The 15,363-nt window shown below is 32.0% G+C and overlaps 1 protein-coding gene across 3 annotated transcripts in view; it reads right to left on the reverse strand.

Annotated features, from left to right (window-relative positions):
* LOC130900754 (rap guanine nucleotide exchange factor 4) overlaps window positions 1–15,363 on the reverse strand; it is a 302,255-nt gene that overhangs the window by 71,839 nt on the left and 215,053 nt on the right. For all 3 annotated transcript variants that reach the window (XM_057811609.1, XM_057811610.1, XM_057811611.1), the window contains one exon: window positions 6,186–6,332. In XM_057811609.1, the coding sequence (XP_057667592.1) occupies window positions 6,186–6,332 (147 nt within the window). The remainder of the gene's footprint in view (window positions 1–6,185; window positions 6,333–15,363) is intronic.

Raw genomic sequence — 15,363 nt, forward strand, 5'->3', positions numbered from 1 at the left:
ACATCACATTTATGTAAAAACTTCAAGTAACTGTGTAAGTTTCAAATCATAATTTAATAATTACTATGAAAACGGATAATGAATTCAATATTTAAATTGTCAATTAATTCATTATTTTAAATAAATAGTATTTTAAGATTTATAAATATCGAAGACATTTTTAAAGACAAAGTTATTCAAAGTAAGTCCATTTTATGGATGAATATTCTCTTGAACTTCTTGTCTAATGTTAATTTCATTTGAAGCTATGATATCTATATATATGCCTGGGGCTAGGCCCTTCTTTTTTCTGAAATTCTTCTCTTATTTTGTAATTAACTCTCAACATAGACGTTGGTACACTGCTGGATTTCTATTCTCCGTGAGGACTAGAATATCTGCTCCTAATTCTGCCAAGAGAGACGATGACGAATGTCTAATACAATATACTGTGTATCCTCTAACTTTAGGTACTGAGCAATCTTTGCTGGTAATTTTTCAATGGTCGTTATGCCCACGGGATGTATGCCACATTTTACAGCAGGTGGTCTAATATTTATATATTTTTGAACCAGGTCAGGAAGATAGACCCCAGCAATATTTTCAGCAGTGCCATCATCAAATACGTCTCCTTCTTGTAGGAATGTCAGTTCAGCCTTCCTGCAGGCTCTCGCAATCCCTATTATCATTGCGGCCTAAGGAACAGATGTATTCAATAATAAATTATAAACATTGTAAATTAAGTCGTACTTTTACAAATAGAAATACTTCGTCCCAAGCCTCTTTTATAAATCTACATTCTCCTTTATCGATTTTTTGCATGGCTTCCTGCTGACCGTCTTTTCAGCTAAACCAAAAGCCTAATGTTCTACTTTATATCGACATTTTTGCGGACGGTGAGATCAGATCTCAACATTGTAAATGTAGTCCACAAAGTCGACGATTTTAATGTTTTTAAATTTTCAAACAAATAAGTAGTACCTTTTCGTTGATGTTCTTTATATTTTTCAAATCGCACCATTTTTTAATTTTTTAGTAGGCCATGGCGTGTCTATTTCTTGAATTTTCAGGTATTATACCTAGAGCGGATTAGGAAATTGGTCGATGGTCATCTGTCATCCCTAAATAAGCTGTAGGTACTAGAATAATCATTCCATTTATCTTTCCTCTCGTTTATTACTCTTAATAAAGTTTAGTATTCTTTTTGTATTTTAGCTTAACATGGTCCTCATTCTTTAATATTAGTTCTTGTCTTTCTCAAATTTGAATGACTCAATTATAAACATAAAGATATTACAGATAGTCACACCAAGCCACACTAAAGGTACGTGTCCTTCTGAGACAAAACAGTCTAGAAAGTAGTCTCGAGACTCGAGTCGCAAATGTATATGGGGGCTGAGAGTAGTGTCGAAGACAAGTCCGAACAAGTCTCCGAGAGCGCACTGATCACAGATGGACACGCATATCCCCAGTCTCGAGACTTAAGTCTCCAGTCTTCTGTTCATGTTGGAAAAGTTTCAGAAGTCTCGGAGACTTGAGTGCTTCAAAATCAAAATAAATTTGTTCTTAAGTTGATTCATCTTTATGAAGAGCATCAGTTTTTATGGAATGTCCAACATATATAGAAGCGATAGATAGCGATAAAAAAATACAAAACTTTGACGAAATCTCAAAAAAAATTCAGTGGAAAATCCACAATTTTCGAAACCGGGTATGTATCTATACAGTAATAAATGACTTTTATTATTATTAATTATATTAATAGATTCATTATTTTATCACTATAATGTACTGACTCTGAACTTTTCATCCATCTAACCAGAAATCGAAGTGTGATCATTAATCTGTCTTGAGGAGGAATCGTAATTCGAAATTTCGTGTCTTTTGTAATCCGGTGTTTAACTAAATCCAGAAGGAGTTCAAATTACACTGCAGACATCCGCATAAAATTTCAAAATTGTTTTGCAACTTCTATTTTCAGCTCATTTATTAGTGTGGAACACGCTCCTAATTCATTTCTTCTATCCACCCATTTCCTCACCCAACAGTTCCTTTTTTTCACTCTCCGTTTTTGGGCAATTTTGTGTGCCAAAATAAAAGCAAACGCTTGACGCGAATCCATTTATATGAATTGTACAATTTATACTAAACTTGTCACTATGTGTGGAGTCTCACACTTTGTCTCGAGACTTATTCTCAGGTGGACATGAAATAATCGAGGTATCAAGGCTGCAATGAATGTTGAGGCTTCGGGAGTGGTCTCGAGACCGAAAGTGATTGCAGATAAACAATAGCTTGAGACTAGTCTCGAAATTTACTGTCGAGACTTAGTCCCAGGTAGATACGTACCTCCAGATCCTTAGGCTATACTGTATGATATCGGGACAGGCTTACAGTAATCCTGTGACTCTCAGTATACTCCTCTCTCATTGGAGTCGGAATGACATTCTCACTCATACAGCAGGCTATGTTTTGTAATACTTCTATGATTACAGCCTTTTAAACGCAACAAGTCAATTTACACGTTTGTAAAATATTTTTGAGATTTGTATACTCTTATTCAGTATACTTTCTCTTTGAAAGCTTCATCCATGGCCATGGCACTATTTACGATGTTTCGAATCTAATTTCCGTCTTACTTAAGTTATGGTTTATATTTGCAATAAAAAAATGTGTTCAGTTCATGTGAAGGCATTATCAAAAACAGGAGATTTTCATTCTGTCCGATAGTCAAGAAGGTATTAGCGCTTTCCGCTACAAGTTGGCTTGAGAATGCCTGGATAAGTTAAAAAGGATAAATTTACGCTCTAATGGATTCCAAGACACACTGGCGTGGAAGGAAATGAAATAGAAAGACTCGATGAATGAGGGGCGTATAAACCCTTCGTAGTACCTGAAACCTTCGGTGGAATAGGCTACAGGGCAATATAGAAAAAAATAAGTTATTGTAACAAACTACAAGCTTTGAGAAAGGTAAAGATACGTTTTCGAAACTACAACCGAAGAGGATGCGTCAAATGTATCAAACTAAGTAAGAACAATTTACGAATTTAACGGAAGTAATATCGAGGCATTTCCACCACAAAGAAAACCTAATGAGGCTATTTTTGGTAGAGGATGTAATTAAAAAACTCCAGAGCCTTACACCTGGCTGTGTATGAAATGAAAGATGGAGATCTTTGGCAGCTAGAGTCATCCTACATACTGAAGATCCTGACAGGACTGGGATTAATAGATCAGATATAAACAAGGAATCTTCCATAGCCGCAGCAAGAGAAGGAGACAAAATATATCCTTTGGATCGCGATGTATAAGACACCCTGTGTGTGTTAGTACATAGCTAGATAGTGGGCGGTCCTGAACCATTGCCCATTACTTAGGTACTATTAACTCTAGACTTTTTATGGCCTTCTAGCATTTTGCTTCGATATTTTTGATATTCAATATCAACTGAAATAATTAATGATACTTCTGGATAGTTTCATGAATATATTCTCCATTTGTTATTTGTTACACATTCGTCTTTTACCGAATTTTGACTTTTACGTGTTAAAATCACGATTAATCATGGATAATGTATCTCATTCCTGCCAAAATCCTCGAAAAATTATTTTTAAGACCTGATGAAATCTTTATGATTTATGAGTGTAATTCAGCAAGGGTATAAGAACCTTGGCGCTTTATTTTTGGATTAGAGCTCAAATTTAGTGTAAAATAGAAGTTATCGCAGAGAAGAGTTATAACATTTTCAAGCTTTGGGGCATTTATACTGATCTCGAACTGAACATTTATCCCATACATTCCCGTAGACTTAAATGATATAAAATTCTATATTCTCGACATCGATATTTCCGATCTAAATGTCTATCATTCAATAATAACGGGTATGTTAAAAAATATACTGAATGAATTCTTAGGAATAATTAATATTATAAATTTATCGAATTTCATGGTTTTATCAATTATTTCGATCCTATATAAATTGAATTTGACGAATTTAAAAATATGCACAACCAATTTTATTACTATTATCAAAAAAATATGAAACATCGTTTGAAATGGATATATTTTGAAATATACTATTTTGGAGATAACCATATAGTTAAGGCACAAGAAGAAACCTCAATAATATAAAGGAGGATCTGAAAGTAATGTCATCTTCTTAAATTGAATGGAAACGAATAAATTTTTATTGCTAATCAAAATAGTGTTTATCGATCAAAATAGATATTTCTTATCAACAAAATTCTGCCATCTAGTGTATATATTCCCAATTCCAGGCCAGTAAAAATCCTTTGGTGAAATAACGGGCGACTATGGCTGGTGAGGCACTACCTTCTTAATTTGTTCCATCTTGCACAGTGCGGTCTTGTATTGTCAGATTGCAGAATAATTTTTACAATAATGATCTGCATTAAAACAACTTGTAGAGGCTCTAGCACTTGAATCGAAGAGTTTTGCGTACACTTCAACAAACAGACACAAGGATATTTGAGGGGTATAAACCAGGCTTCGTAGTATTTCACGGAAATTCATTTGGAGAGAGGTACTGCCTTTTGTGCTTAGCATTATCTGTATGGTGCTGTTGCTTTGGGCAAATTATGGTTTTGTACATTTTTCCAATCTGCTGCGAATCATCTTACTATTGGTTAAAATTGTTCGACAGTTATTAGATTGTCTGACATGAATTTGCTTTTATTTATGTCCGTAGCATGTTGTATACTGTTGTTGGTGTTCCTGATCGAAAGGAGTCGAATACATCAAAATTAGTGGATCTGAATTTATAGAGCCATCTTTGACATTCATGAGCTTCCAATATACTTGTATAAACATCAAAATTACATCTATTGTGTTACCACCTGCGGAACTGAAAAAGTTCATAATGCCACATGTACCATTCTGGTATTTGGCAAGTCACTTAACCCTAAATTGTTGAAAAAAGTTTGATATCTGACTATTTAGGACGGAACAAGTTCCAATCATATTTCTATGATACGACTTACTCTATGAGTGACAAACTGTAATCAAATATCGGCATACGCAGAATCGACATTACTTTCTGGCCCCCTACTACATAGTAATGATAGTAAGAAATGGTTCTAAAACAGGAATGCTAGAAGAAGACAAAACATGTGGTTCAAGCACGATTGATTGGTCGAGGAGGGCCTCAGCATTGGCCTCCTAAATCTCCAGAGTTAAATCCTTATGATTTCTGTTTATGGGGTTACCTTCAGTCATGTATACTACATGACACCCATAGTTGATATCAACGATTTAAAGAATCATATCCATATAGCGAGTGACACCATAAGAAATACACCTCAAATCTTTGAACGGGAACGGCAATCCATGACACGTAGGCTACGTTCATGTATATTGGCTAGAGGTGGCAGGATTTGATATGAATCGTATTATATATCACATCTTTACTGGTTTTCACTTAATTTATTAAAAGAATTATAAATGATGGTGTTCATTTTATTTCTCTGTAGCTAATGCTTTTGGGAAAAAATTTAAAAATAAAAAATGTTTAAATGAAGCAATGATAAATACTTGGGATTAGTCCTTTGCTAGTGCACGAAAATTACAGAATATCAAGTTTTTAGCTTCCCTGAAATTTAAAAAAAAACTCAATTCTAGTCACCACCTTTTAAGGGTGATATCTCGGAAAGGGTTGGGTTGAGGAAATTTTGTTATAGGAAAGCCCATATTAATTTCATACAAGCAATCACCTTCTAAATTTTGTCTTATGAATTTATAAACGTGTATGACTTATCGCTATAATTTAAATATTTATTTTAACCCTTTACCCGGTGAGATATGAAAGAGTAGGATCAACTCGAGAATTAGATGTGCTCCGACTTTTTATATTATTGATTGATTCAATCATTTTCTATTGAAATTCTATTAGAATTCCGGTATACAATAGGTGAAATAAGATGAAACATTCTGAAAATTATTTCTAGTACTTGAAAATCAAAATATACCTAAATCGTAAAATAATAATACAGAAAATTTTAAGTTTATACAATATTTAATTTTTTTCTCTCTGTATTATTAGACATATTTTAGCTAACAAAAAATCCTAAGAGGTCGTTTGCTCGCTTCGATAAAAAACCATCCAATAAAAGAGTAAAAATGAAACATGAAATTTAATTTATTCATTGGAATCGACTGTCACGTCTGCTATCTAAACGGCTTCTTACCTCCCAAATTAGCCGAAAGTCGTGCTGTTCAACCCTCAAAAGCTCGCAGGTTGTTTGAGTAACGACTGTGCTGTCTCTCGGTAAATCCTGAAGGATTGATTCACCAAATGTAGCGCCGATTCCTAATGTACATAGAGCTATTGGATTCTGGAACAAAAAAAAAAAGAATTAGTATCGAAGTTTACGTATTAAATTTTAGAGAACAGATGATTATTACTAATCTTGAATTAAGGGTAAGTTTTATCAGATCGTAAAGTTGATTTTAGTATATATTTAGAGTCATTGAAGTTGGAAAATATGTCACAATTCAAAGAGCTTCTATTTATAATTACAACAACATCAAAGAAGTAAATATAAAACTTTTTAACATTGGAAAATATTTTTGTTGAATAACTCCGAGTTTCTTCTTATTATTTAGAGTAGTGTCTCTATTAACTTCATATTATCACTTTGTCCATCTAGTTATTATCCATGACAATGAGTTTTAACAGTACTCACCAGAGGTATCTTCAGCTAGTTATTACAAAGTAGTAGTTCCGATATGTTCACAATATATTTTTTCAACTTATCCTTTCCAGTTTTCCAACGTCCAAAATAGTTTCAAAGTAAAAACTCACATGTTATTAGATCAAAGTTGTATGGAGCAATTTAATTCCTTGAAATACCAATTAAAGTAAACAAGTAAGTAAGCATAACTTTGGAGATATCTGTAAGTAGGGTATCGGTATATCAGAAGCTTTCAATGTATAGAATTAATACATGGTGACCCACTCTCGTTTTCGTTGTCAACATAATATTAGGAAATGTCATATTAATACTATAGAAAAATTCAAATGCTCAACATTCTGATTAGTTTAGAAGTAAGAACAATGGAACATGAGCTACATATAATAAGCAGGTGATGAAATATACGGTAATCGAGAGGAATAAATAATGTAAAACAATCAAAGTATCAATAGAAGTGGATATTGGAAGATAATACTGTTTAGAAGTGGCAATCCAATTGGAATATCAGGGGGTAACAATTAAAACCAAAGATAAAGAAATTCAAGAGGTGGAAAAAAGAGTGAGATATGGAAGCAAAGAAGGAGGAGCCACAAAACCAAAATATCAGCATGATCTCCGGAGACTACAGTTTATAAAACAGTTTTTCGTCCACCAGTGCTCTACTGTGGATGTGTGGGAAATTGGAATATTGAGAAATATTTTTGGGGGAATTCAATCTAAAAAAGGCGTCTGGGTATTAAGGACGCAATCGGTTAGATTGCTGGGACACTTGACCTGAATAAATAATACAAAACTGAGAATGTTCTTAAGAGCAGGTGAAGGGGGATAAAAAAAGGAAGATCTAAGAAAAAATGGCCTTTTTGGCACTGCTGTATATATAAAAATTTGTAAGTACAAGCTAATTTGATTAAAACTACTATAACGGAATGAAAAAAGTAAAAATTGCGCATTTTCCAATGAGACTTGAGCTTACCAGCATTTGACTACTTAATTAACAACCGTTAACGCATTTTTGATCTTATTAATAATATTAAATAGTTAGAAATTTGATATAAAAAATTTTTCGTCGTTTTATCCATCACTTTTAAATGAACCTTTTTCCTGCAGTACGAAAAATTACTCACTAGCAGCGCTAGTAGTTCAGTAGGGACAAACACTGTCAAATCCCCATATAAACACACAGTAAAGTGTACTTGAAAAAAAATGTTTTTAACAGAGGACGATGTTCCTGGAGCAAAATTAAAATTTGCAACCGTAAAAGATAACAATGTTGTAACATTAAAACGCTGGCTTGCTTGTCGTAATTTAAAAATAAGAGGAAAAAAAATGAATTAATAGACAAGTTAGTATACAGACAAATTATCATAATTTCAGTTATAAAATAGTCAATCATTTATGACTTTGACGCTAGCAGACATAAATTTATTTTCTCAAGTAATCAATCAGCTCAGTAAATAGCAAAAACCTTAAAATAAAAAAAAGCAACACGTAAGAAATTACTAAATCAGTATGTGTATTGCTAATAAATAGTATTTTTTACCTTATTTTTATTTATTTAGAATTGTTTCATGCCTACTACGTCTTAAATCATTCATATTTCATTAAAAAATTTTTATTTTACTCCAATCACAAACATTACTTAAAAAAAGTCGAAGCATGTATCCATTTATTACATCTAACCTCATCAACTTGAGGCTTTATAAATGGTATAAAAAACATATTCTCTTCTGGATATCGATTATCCGACGTACAATTCGCAAAACTGCAATGCTTTGTTGGCATTATACAAGTTCAAAAAAATTTTTTTATATCAGATTTATATTTTTAAATAATAAAATAATATCACGTAAATACAATTGCTTTGCATGTAAATATTTTATGTTTGTCCCTACTACTAGTGCTGCCTCTGGTGACACGTTCGCTGCACTATTCTCAGGAAAAAGGCTCATTAGATGAAAGTTTTTTGTAGTGAACTTGTAAATCTTCTATGCTTCTCGTAGCGCCGTATATTAGTGAAATGTTCAAGTTTGATTTAAAAGTTCTATAATATTTTGTTTCCCATATTAATTAAGTTAATCAATTCACACGATACTTTTAAATATTTTGTCCAATTTTTTATTGAATCAAGTATTCTCATCTACAGTAAAAAAGTATACGAAGTTTCAAGTGAAGTAGACTAAAAGGTAATGAAAATTTGATTAGAAAATTCCATCTAAACAGTCGAATAAATAGATAGACAAAGTAAAAAAGTAAGTTGAATAAATTGTGACAAAAGAAGCGTGAATTGACATTTATAAGAGAGTAATAATATTATAAAAACATTCAATCTTCGTCCATTGTAATAATCAGTTTACTAACTAGTCAATAATTATATAAAAGTTACCACTACCAAAACCTTGTGGAATATACGTAAAGTCGTCATGTACATGCTTCTTTTTTGACTTGGATATCTATTATTAGTTAATTGAATGTGTATGCAGATTGAGGTTCAAAAGAGAATACTGAATTTTTCGATTAAGTTAATATCAACATATATTTGTAAAATTTATACTGAAAGAATTTCGGGTAAAAATAGTCAGAAACTACTCTAAAAATAGAAATATCTTATAAACACAACAAAATGGGGTAAAAAGTATGAAACAAAAACAAGGGAGGGATAAAAATTCTCTATAAAATCTTCTTGAATCACATTTGACGTGATTTTTTCAAATAAAATGTCTGAAAGATAATTGGGAGACCTCCCATTTAAAATTGAAGTAAAACAGTATATAAAATTACTTCCATTATACTGACCGACCCTCCTTTTTCATCAAAATTCAATAAATGACTGCGATAATAAGTAGAAAGGCATTATCCAGAGAACGAGTAGCAGAAAATATTGAAAAGGAAGGTTTCAGTTGCCATTTTCGAACTATTACCTCACTACGCATTATGTCCACAAATAGATATTTATAGAAAATAACAAGCGTGTTTTGAATTCAGGAAATACAGAATGGTATAAAAACGTGAGAAAACAATAAAAGGCGTACTTATAAAAGAAATAAACACCCTTTGGGAATATAGAAATAAGTAAGGGCTATATATGTCGAGGAAGGCGAGCATTTATATGGATTTAATGTACCGAATAATGTTTGAATTAACTCACATACATCATTTTTAATTAAACCATTCCGCTGCCTTTACACTATGTAGACTTGGTTATCGCAAATTAACAACAAATATTTGCCCAGTGAACTTATTTTATGTACTTTGTGATTTAATTATATCTTAAATTAAATAAATAGAACATACGAAAAGTAACTAAATATAGTCAAGCTAGCTGTAGATATGGAAACTAGGAATAAATAATGGAAAATAAATTAAAATATCGAGGAATTTCCATAAAGAGCAGCTCGCAGCAAAGTTTCAGTTCTTCACATTATTTATTTCAAATTCCAAAATTGATATTGGATGATCCAGAATTGTTATTAGCAAACTTTCCCAAATATTTTTTCATAAATGATTTGTGAAAATCTACAACAGAAATTGTTTGTCGCATACTGCATTGGTAACACAGATTTATGTTTGTGTTTTAGTTAATTCTTTTTCCAAATATTAAAAATTATATATTTATTGTGACAAATGAATACAGCAAACATGTGTCGGAACATATGGGAAGATCATCTGTTTAGCCTGAAGCCTACTGTTTGAATGCGATGTCTGTGGACAAACCAGTGTAGCCGTTATCTTCATTTGTATAGGGGCTGGTTTTTTATGTTTTGATGCAAAAATAATCATAAATAGAGCAACGAATTATAGTGAAATTTCACATGAAACTTGGAACCACTGCAACTGAGGCTCCTAATTTATTGAATCAACAGTATGGCAAATGTTTTCTAGTGATTAAAGATGATTCACGTTTGGATTGCTTTTTCACGACAGAAACTGATCAAAATGTCGAAAAATTCTTGTTAGATCTAACCGTCGACTGAGTATTTTGTGCGATTACCGAATTTGTAGGAATTGACAAAGAATGTGTAGGTTAAATTACACATAAAAATTTTAACATGCGAAGAGTGTGTGCAAAACTGGTGCCTCATTTTGTACTGTCCGTCAAGAGGTCTCTAGTCAAGTACAACATTCCAGTTTTAAACCACCCATCTAACAAACAGTTACCGTTAATTGTGAGATTTCTTGTGAACTACTGTGAAAATTTCAGGTAAATAATCTTGTTTTCATATTCTTCGAAAGTACTGCAAACACTCTTACCAAAATATCCTAAATTTGGCATTTTATTGGGTGGATAGATAATTAATTTCAGTTTCAATTCATGTCAAAACTCAAGGCTAGGCTAGAATGTGATCATTCATACTATTTCAAATGTGAAGTACTCAGGGTCATAAACGGACAGACCGCGTAGCCTTGGATTCTTCACAAGAATGTTTCAATTAGTTTCAGAATTTTATGATATTTAAAACAAAAGAAAACAGAGCTGAGATATTGAAAGCATGATAATGAGTATTCAAATAGTGAATAATCGGGAAATGAGTTAACAGAAGCTGCACACTGTGGTTTACTAAATAAGCTTTGCAAGATAAGTTCAACAAATCATAGAGATGAACTTCTACTGTGGATACATATATATTTTCATTTCACTGCTGGTAATAACGAATTTATGGTCTCCCTGTATGCCAACCTTCATGTTTAAGAAGCATACATAATTTAACCTCACTACTTCGTGCCAATGATTATTATTAACAATGTACTTGAGCTCAGATTAGAATAAATTTGGAAAAAATTCTTGAGGTATGAAATATATGATGATCACGGTAGTCAGCTTTTTATAATTAGATTGTTTCAGAACGTAATACATTTATTGAATAACTGTACTATAGAAAATCACACTGGTACTTTCAGCAGTTCAAGATTTTTAATTCAATTGTTTTCTCTTAGAGACCTGCATTATCTGTTAAAAAATTAATGAGCTGCAGCTCTGATTAATTATTATAATTATTTTAAATATGCAGTTTTGGAAAGCTTTATATAAAAATAGAATGAATAGTAATTTACGCAAAAATACATAATATTTTTATGACAATAAAAAACTATAACTTCGTTCAAATTAATCATTTCACCACTGAAATTGATTACTGTCATATTATCATATCTTTTGAAAATGATGGGAAAATTTAGGAAATATGGAATATCTTTATTAATTTTAGTTGCAATTGGAAAAATCCAGTATGTCTATCTACTACGTTTTATTTTCCAGCAATGATGACATATTGTCGGTCCATTATTCAACAGCGAACATTTATGAATCTTTCTTACCAATTATGGTTTATAACAGAAGCAAACGGGAAGGTCAAAACTAGAAAAAAGACACTTTTGTGTCAATAAATTCTTTATCAACAAATGAAGTAAGCAACAAAAATGTACTACAAGAAATTGATACGAAAGGAAGTCAGAAAACTAATGCAGAAATCAATGAACATATCAAGCACCACAACTTTGTAAACGGCGATTCAGTTTTCAGTGAGAAACTTAGAAAAAAATATTTTAGCTCCATACTTCGACTTAAAGCCTTGTAAGAAATTTCGAATATACGGTTTGGCAATTAAGTTCATGCCAAAATAAATACCTTGCATCGGCAGTGTCAAGAAACTCTCTTCCTATGGGGGTATCTGGTTCACTATCTTAAACTGCATACATTCTTCACCTTCACTCCCTTCAGTGTTTCTGGTCTTGGTTTTCTTATTTTCCAATATTACTTTTCTTTTGCTTGGATTTCTTATCTTTTTGTATTCAACTTTTCAATTTTCTTTGTAATTGCTTCAATAAGGTCAATCATATAGCGACAAAGTTATAACTTTTTCTACATCTATTAGATGTCTTGTTTGGGCACGGGACTTATGTCATAAGGAGATACTTCCAGTTCCTGAAGTAGATCCTTCTATTTGAGTATCAGACCTCAGGGGAGGCGCATCTTTAGTTTCAATCCTAGTACATATTCGAAATTATTTATCAAAATCAACTTGTTTAAGTGATATAAATCATTTTTGAGAAGGTACTTCCCACATAAACGGAAAATAAAATTTATTAGATTAATAGCTTAGCTCGTTACCTAACTTTGAATATAAATCATAGTTTTCCAAGTTTTTTAGCTACAACCTCATATGAAAGTTAGTTATAAACGCGTTTCTTTGAATTATTGTTGTGTTGTTGGAAAAACTTTTTTAATCATTAAGGTTTCACTTTTTTCCATAACATATGCTATTTACAGTGGAATTATTGATATATGAGTTTAAAAAACTTGTATATAATATTAGAATAAATACCTATACCGAAGTGTAAGTATATTTGTCCAGAAAAGTGTCAATACAACACTTTTGTGCAAAATGTTCTTTCAAAAATTTAATATCGAATATTAACGTGTTTTTATAATAATATAACGAATTTTCAATTTGTGGCCAAAGCTCCACAAAAGAAAAATCATCTGTTTTTAAAGACTTCTGAATGATATTACCAATTGATTTGGAATTATAAATAATTTTTGCCCTCTTTTAGTCACTTTATTCCGCTTTATTCCGCTTTATTCCGAAGTTTGTTTGTTTTTGAATGAATCCGCAATCTCGTAACATAATCTGGATTTGATTATTTGAGTCCGTTCCAAACGTAGAACATGCTTGAAATCCATGTATTTTTTGGTTTCAATATTTCAGAACGACCAAAAAAGTTTATTGTGGCCACAATAATTGATTTGAATAAGCATAATAATTTCAACTCGAAAATAATTTTGCTACTACTTCACTTAATATATCATATATGAAGATGAATTTCAAAATTAGGAAAACTTATTTCACTGACGTATTGAAAGAAGAAAGTGTTTAAAGTTCATTGTTAAATGATGTTATGGAAATATGCAATTACCACACAGTAATTATACTTGATTTGATTAAAAAAGTTGACATTGGACTATTAATGATAGATGGAAGTGATGGTTTGGTTTGGTGAGATATAACATCGCTCAATAAATCGTGTGACTGTCACACAGATAGCGCTGTACAAGCTCAGCAATGGCTTCAAAAGTGTTATCCGGACTCGGCTCTATCGAAAAGAACCATTTGTTATTGGTTTGCTGATTTTAAACGTGGTTGTACCGATGATGGTGAATGTTTTGGTCGTCCAATTGAGGTGATTACTCCAGAAAACATCAAAAGAGTTTGATTATATTGGTTATATCTAATCGTGAATTGAAATTTCGTGAGAAAACTGAGGCTGTAAAGATATCAGAAGGTGGTGTGTTCATAATTATGCATGAACATTTGACCACGAAAAAGCTTTTTTTTAAAGTGGGTGCCTAGTTTACTCATAGTCGATTAAAAACATCAACGCGTTGATGATTCAGAGCAGTGTTTTTGACCATGTTTCCACGTAATAAATAGGATATTTTGCTGTCTACACTTTGGAATCAAAACGATCATCATCTGAGTTGACTGCAGCCGGTGAAACCCTCTCGAAGCGTCCAACATTTGGGAAGGTTTTGGCTTCAGAATGCGCATGGAATATTGTTCATCGACAATGGTTCATCGCAAAAATCACTGCAACGATTCACAAGTCGATGGTAACGATGGTTAAATTGAACGAATTGCACACACACAAGATCTGTCCCCAAGTGACCACTGGCTATGCATTTTTCTTAGTTAGTCACACGACTTATTGAGTAATGTGATATATGTAGAAGCTAACAAATTTACATTAAATATTCTCAATGAGAGGTTTGGTAAGCTAGAACGAGTGATTTGGTTACAATGTAACATTAAATATTAACCTTAACGCCGTTCTGGTATTATTTTTCCGAGAATTAGATTTAATCCCGGTGCTTTTTAAATATTCACTCCATTCATTGTGATCTTTTCTATTCCACTGGTTTTGAGTCTACAGTGAAGATTTCAATTTGAAATGGTGTATTAAGGAAGCTAGTTATCTCTTTCTCTCCTCGGTGAATAATGCAAAAGGAAATTATCGAAATAGAGTCTCTAGATATTTTGTTAAAGCTTCACCGTTTTGTCTATCATCGTTAATTATCTTCTCCTCGTTTTTTATCGTTTCTTATGACTAATGAAACCCCCTATATTGATATAAAAATTGGAATATTTTTTTCGTAGACGTTGGGAACAGAATATTCAGCCTCCTTTTGAAACAACTGATTTCTGAATTATTCTCGCTATATTTATATTATTTCTTCAAAAGCTTTTTGAAATTAGAAACTATATACAATAAATTTGAATTCTTGCAATAACATCCAACAAGCTGGCCTATTATGATTATTTATTTTGGCCGATTTGCCCTGAGTAATTACACAAGGGTCTTGGAGTTTAGTCCGTCTCTAACCCCTTTTTATTAAGATTGTAACCTCGTCTGCTTATAACTCTAACAACTGTAATACAATTCTGGATAAACGTATTTCATAAGACATAAACATCCTACGTAATAATTGTGTTTATATAGGAATATGCGAATATGAACTTGATAGAAATATCAGATATTTGTTACTATACAGGGTGCGTCAAAAAAGGTCTCTAGGATAGATAGGAAACTGAAAAATATTTAGGAATTGCCCATTAAAAAATTTGATTTGTTCTCGATTTTACTACTGGAAACATCGTATTGCAATTTTATACAAATATGT

Source organism: Diorhabda carinulata, chromosome X, assembly GCF_026250575.1.
Source record: "Diorhabda carinulata isolate Delta chromosome X, icDioCari1.1, whole genome shotgun sequence".
NCBI lineage: Eukaryota > Metazoa > Arthropoda > Insecta > Coleoptera > Chrysomelidae > Diorhabda > Diorhabda carinulata.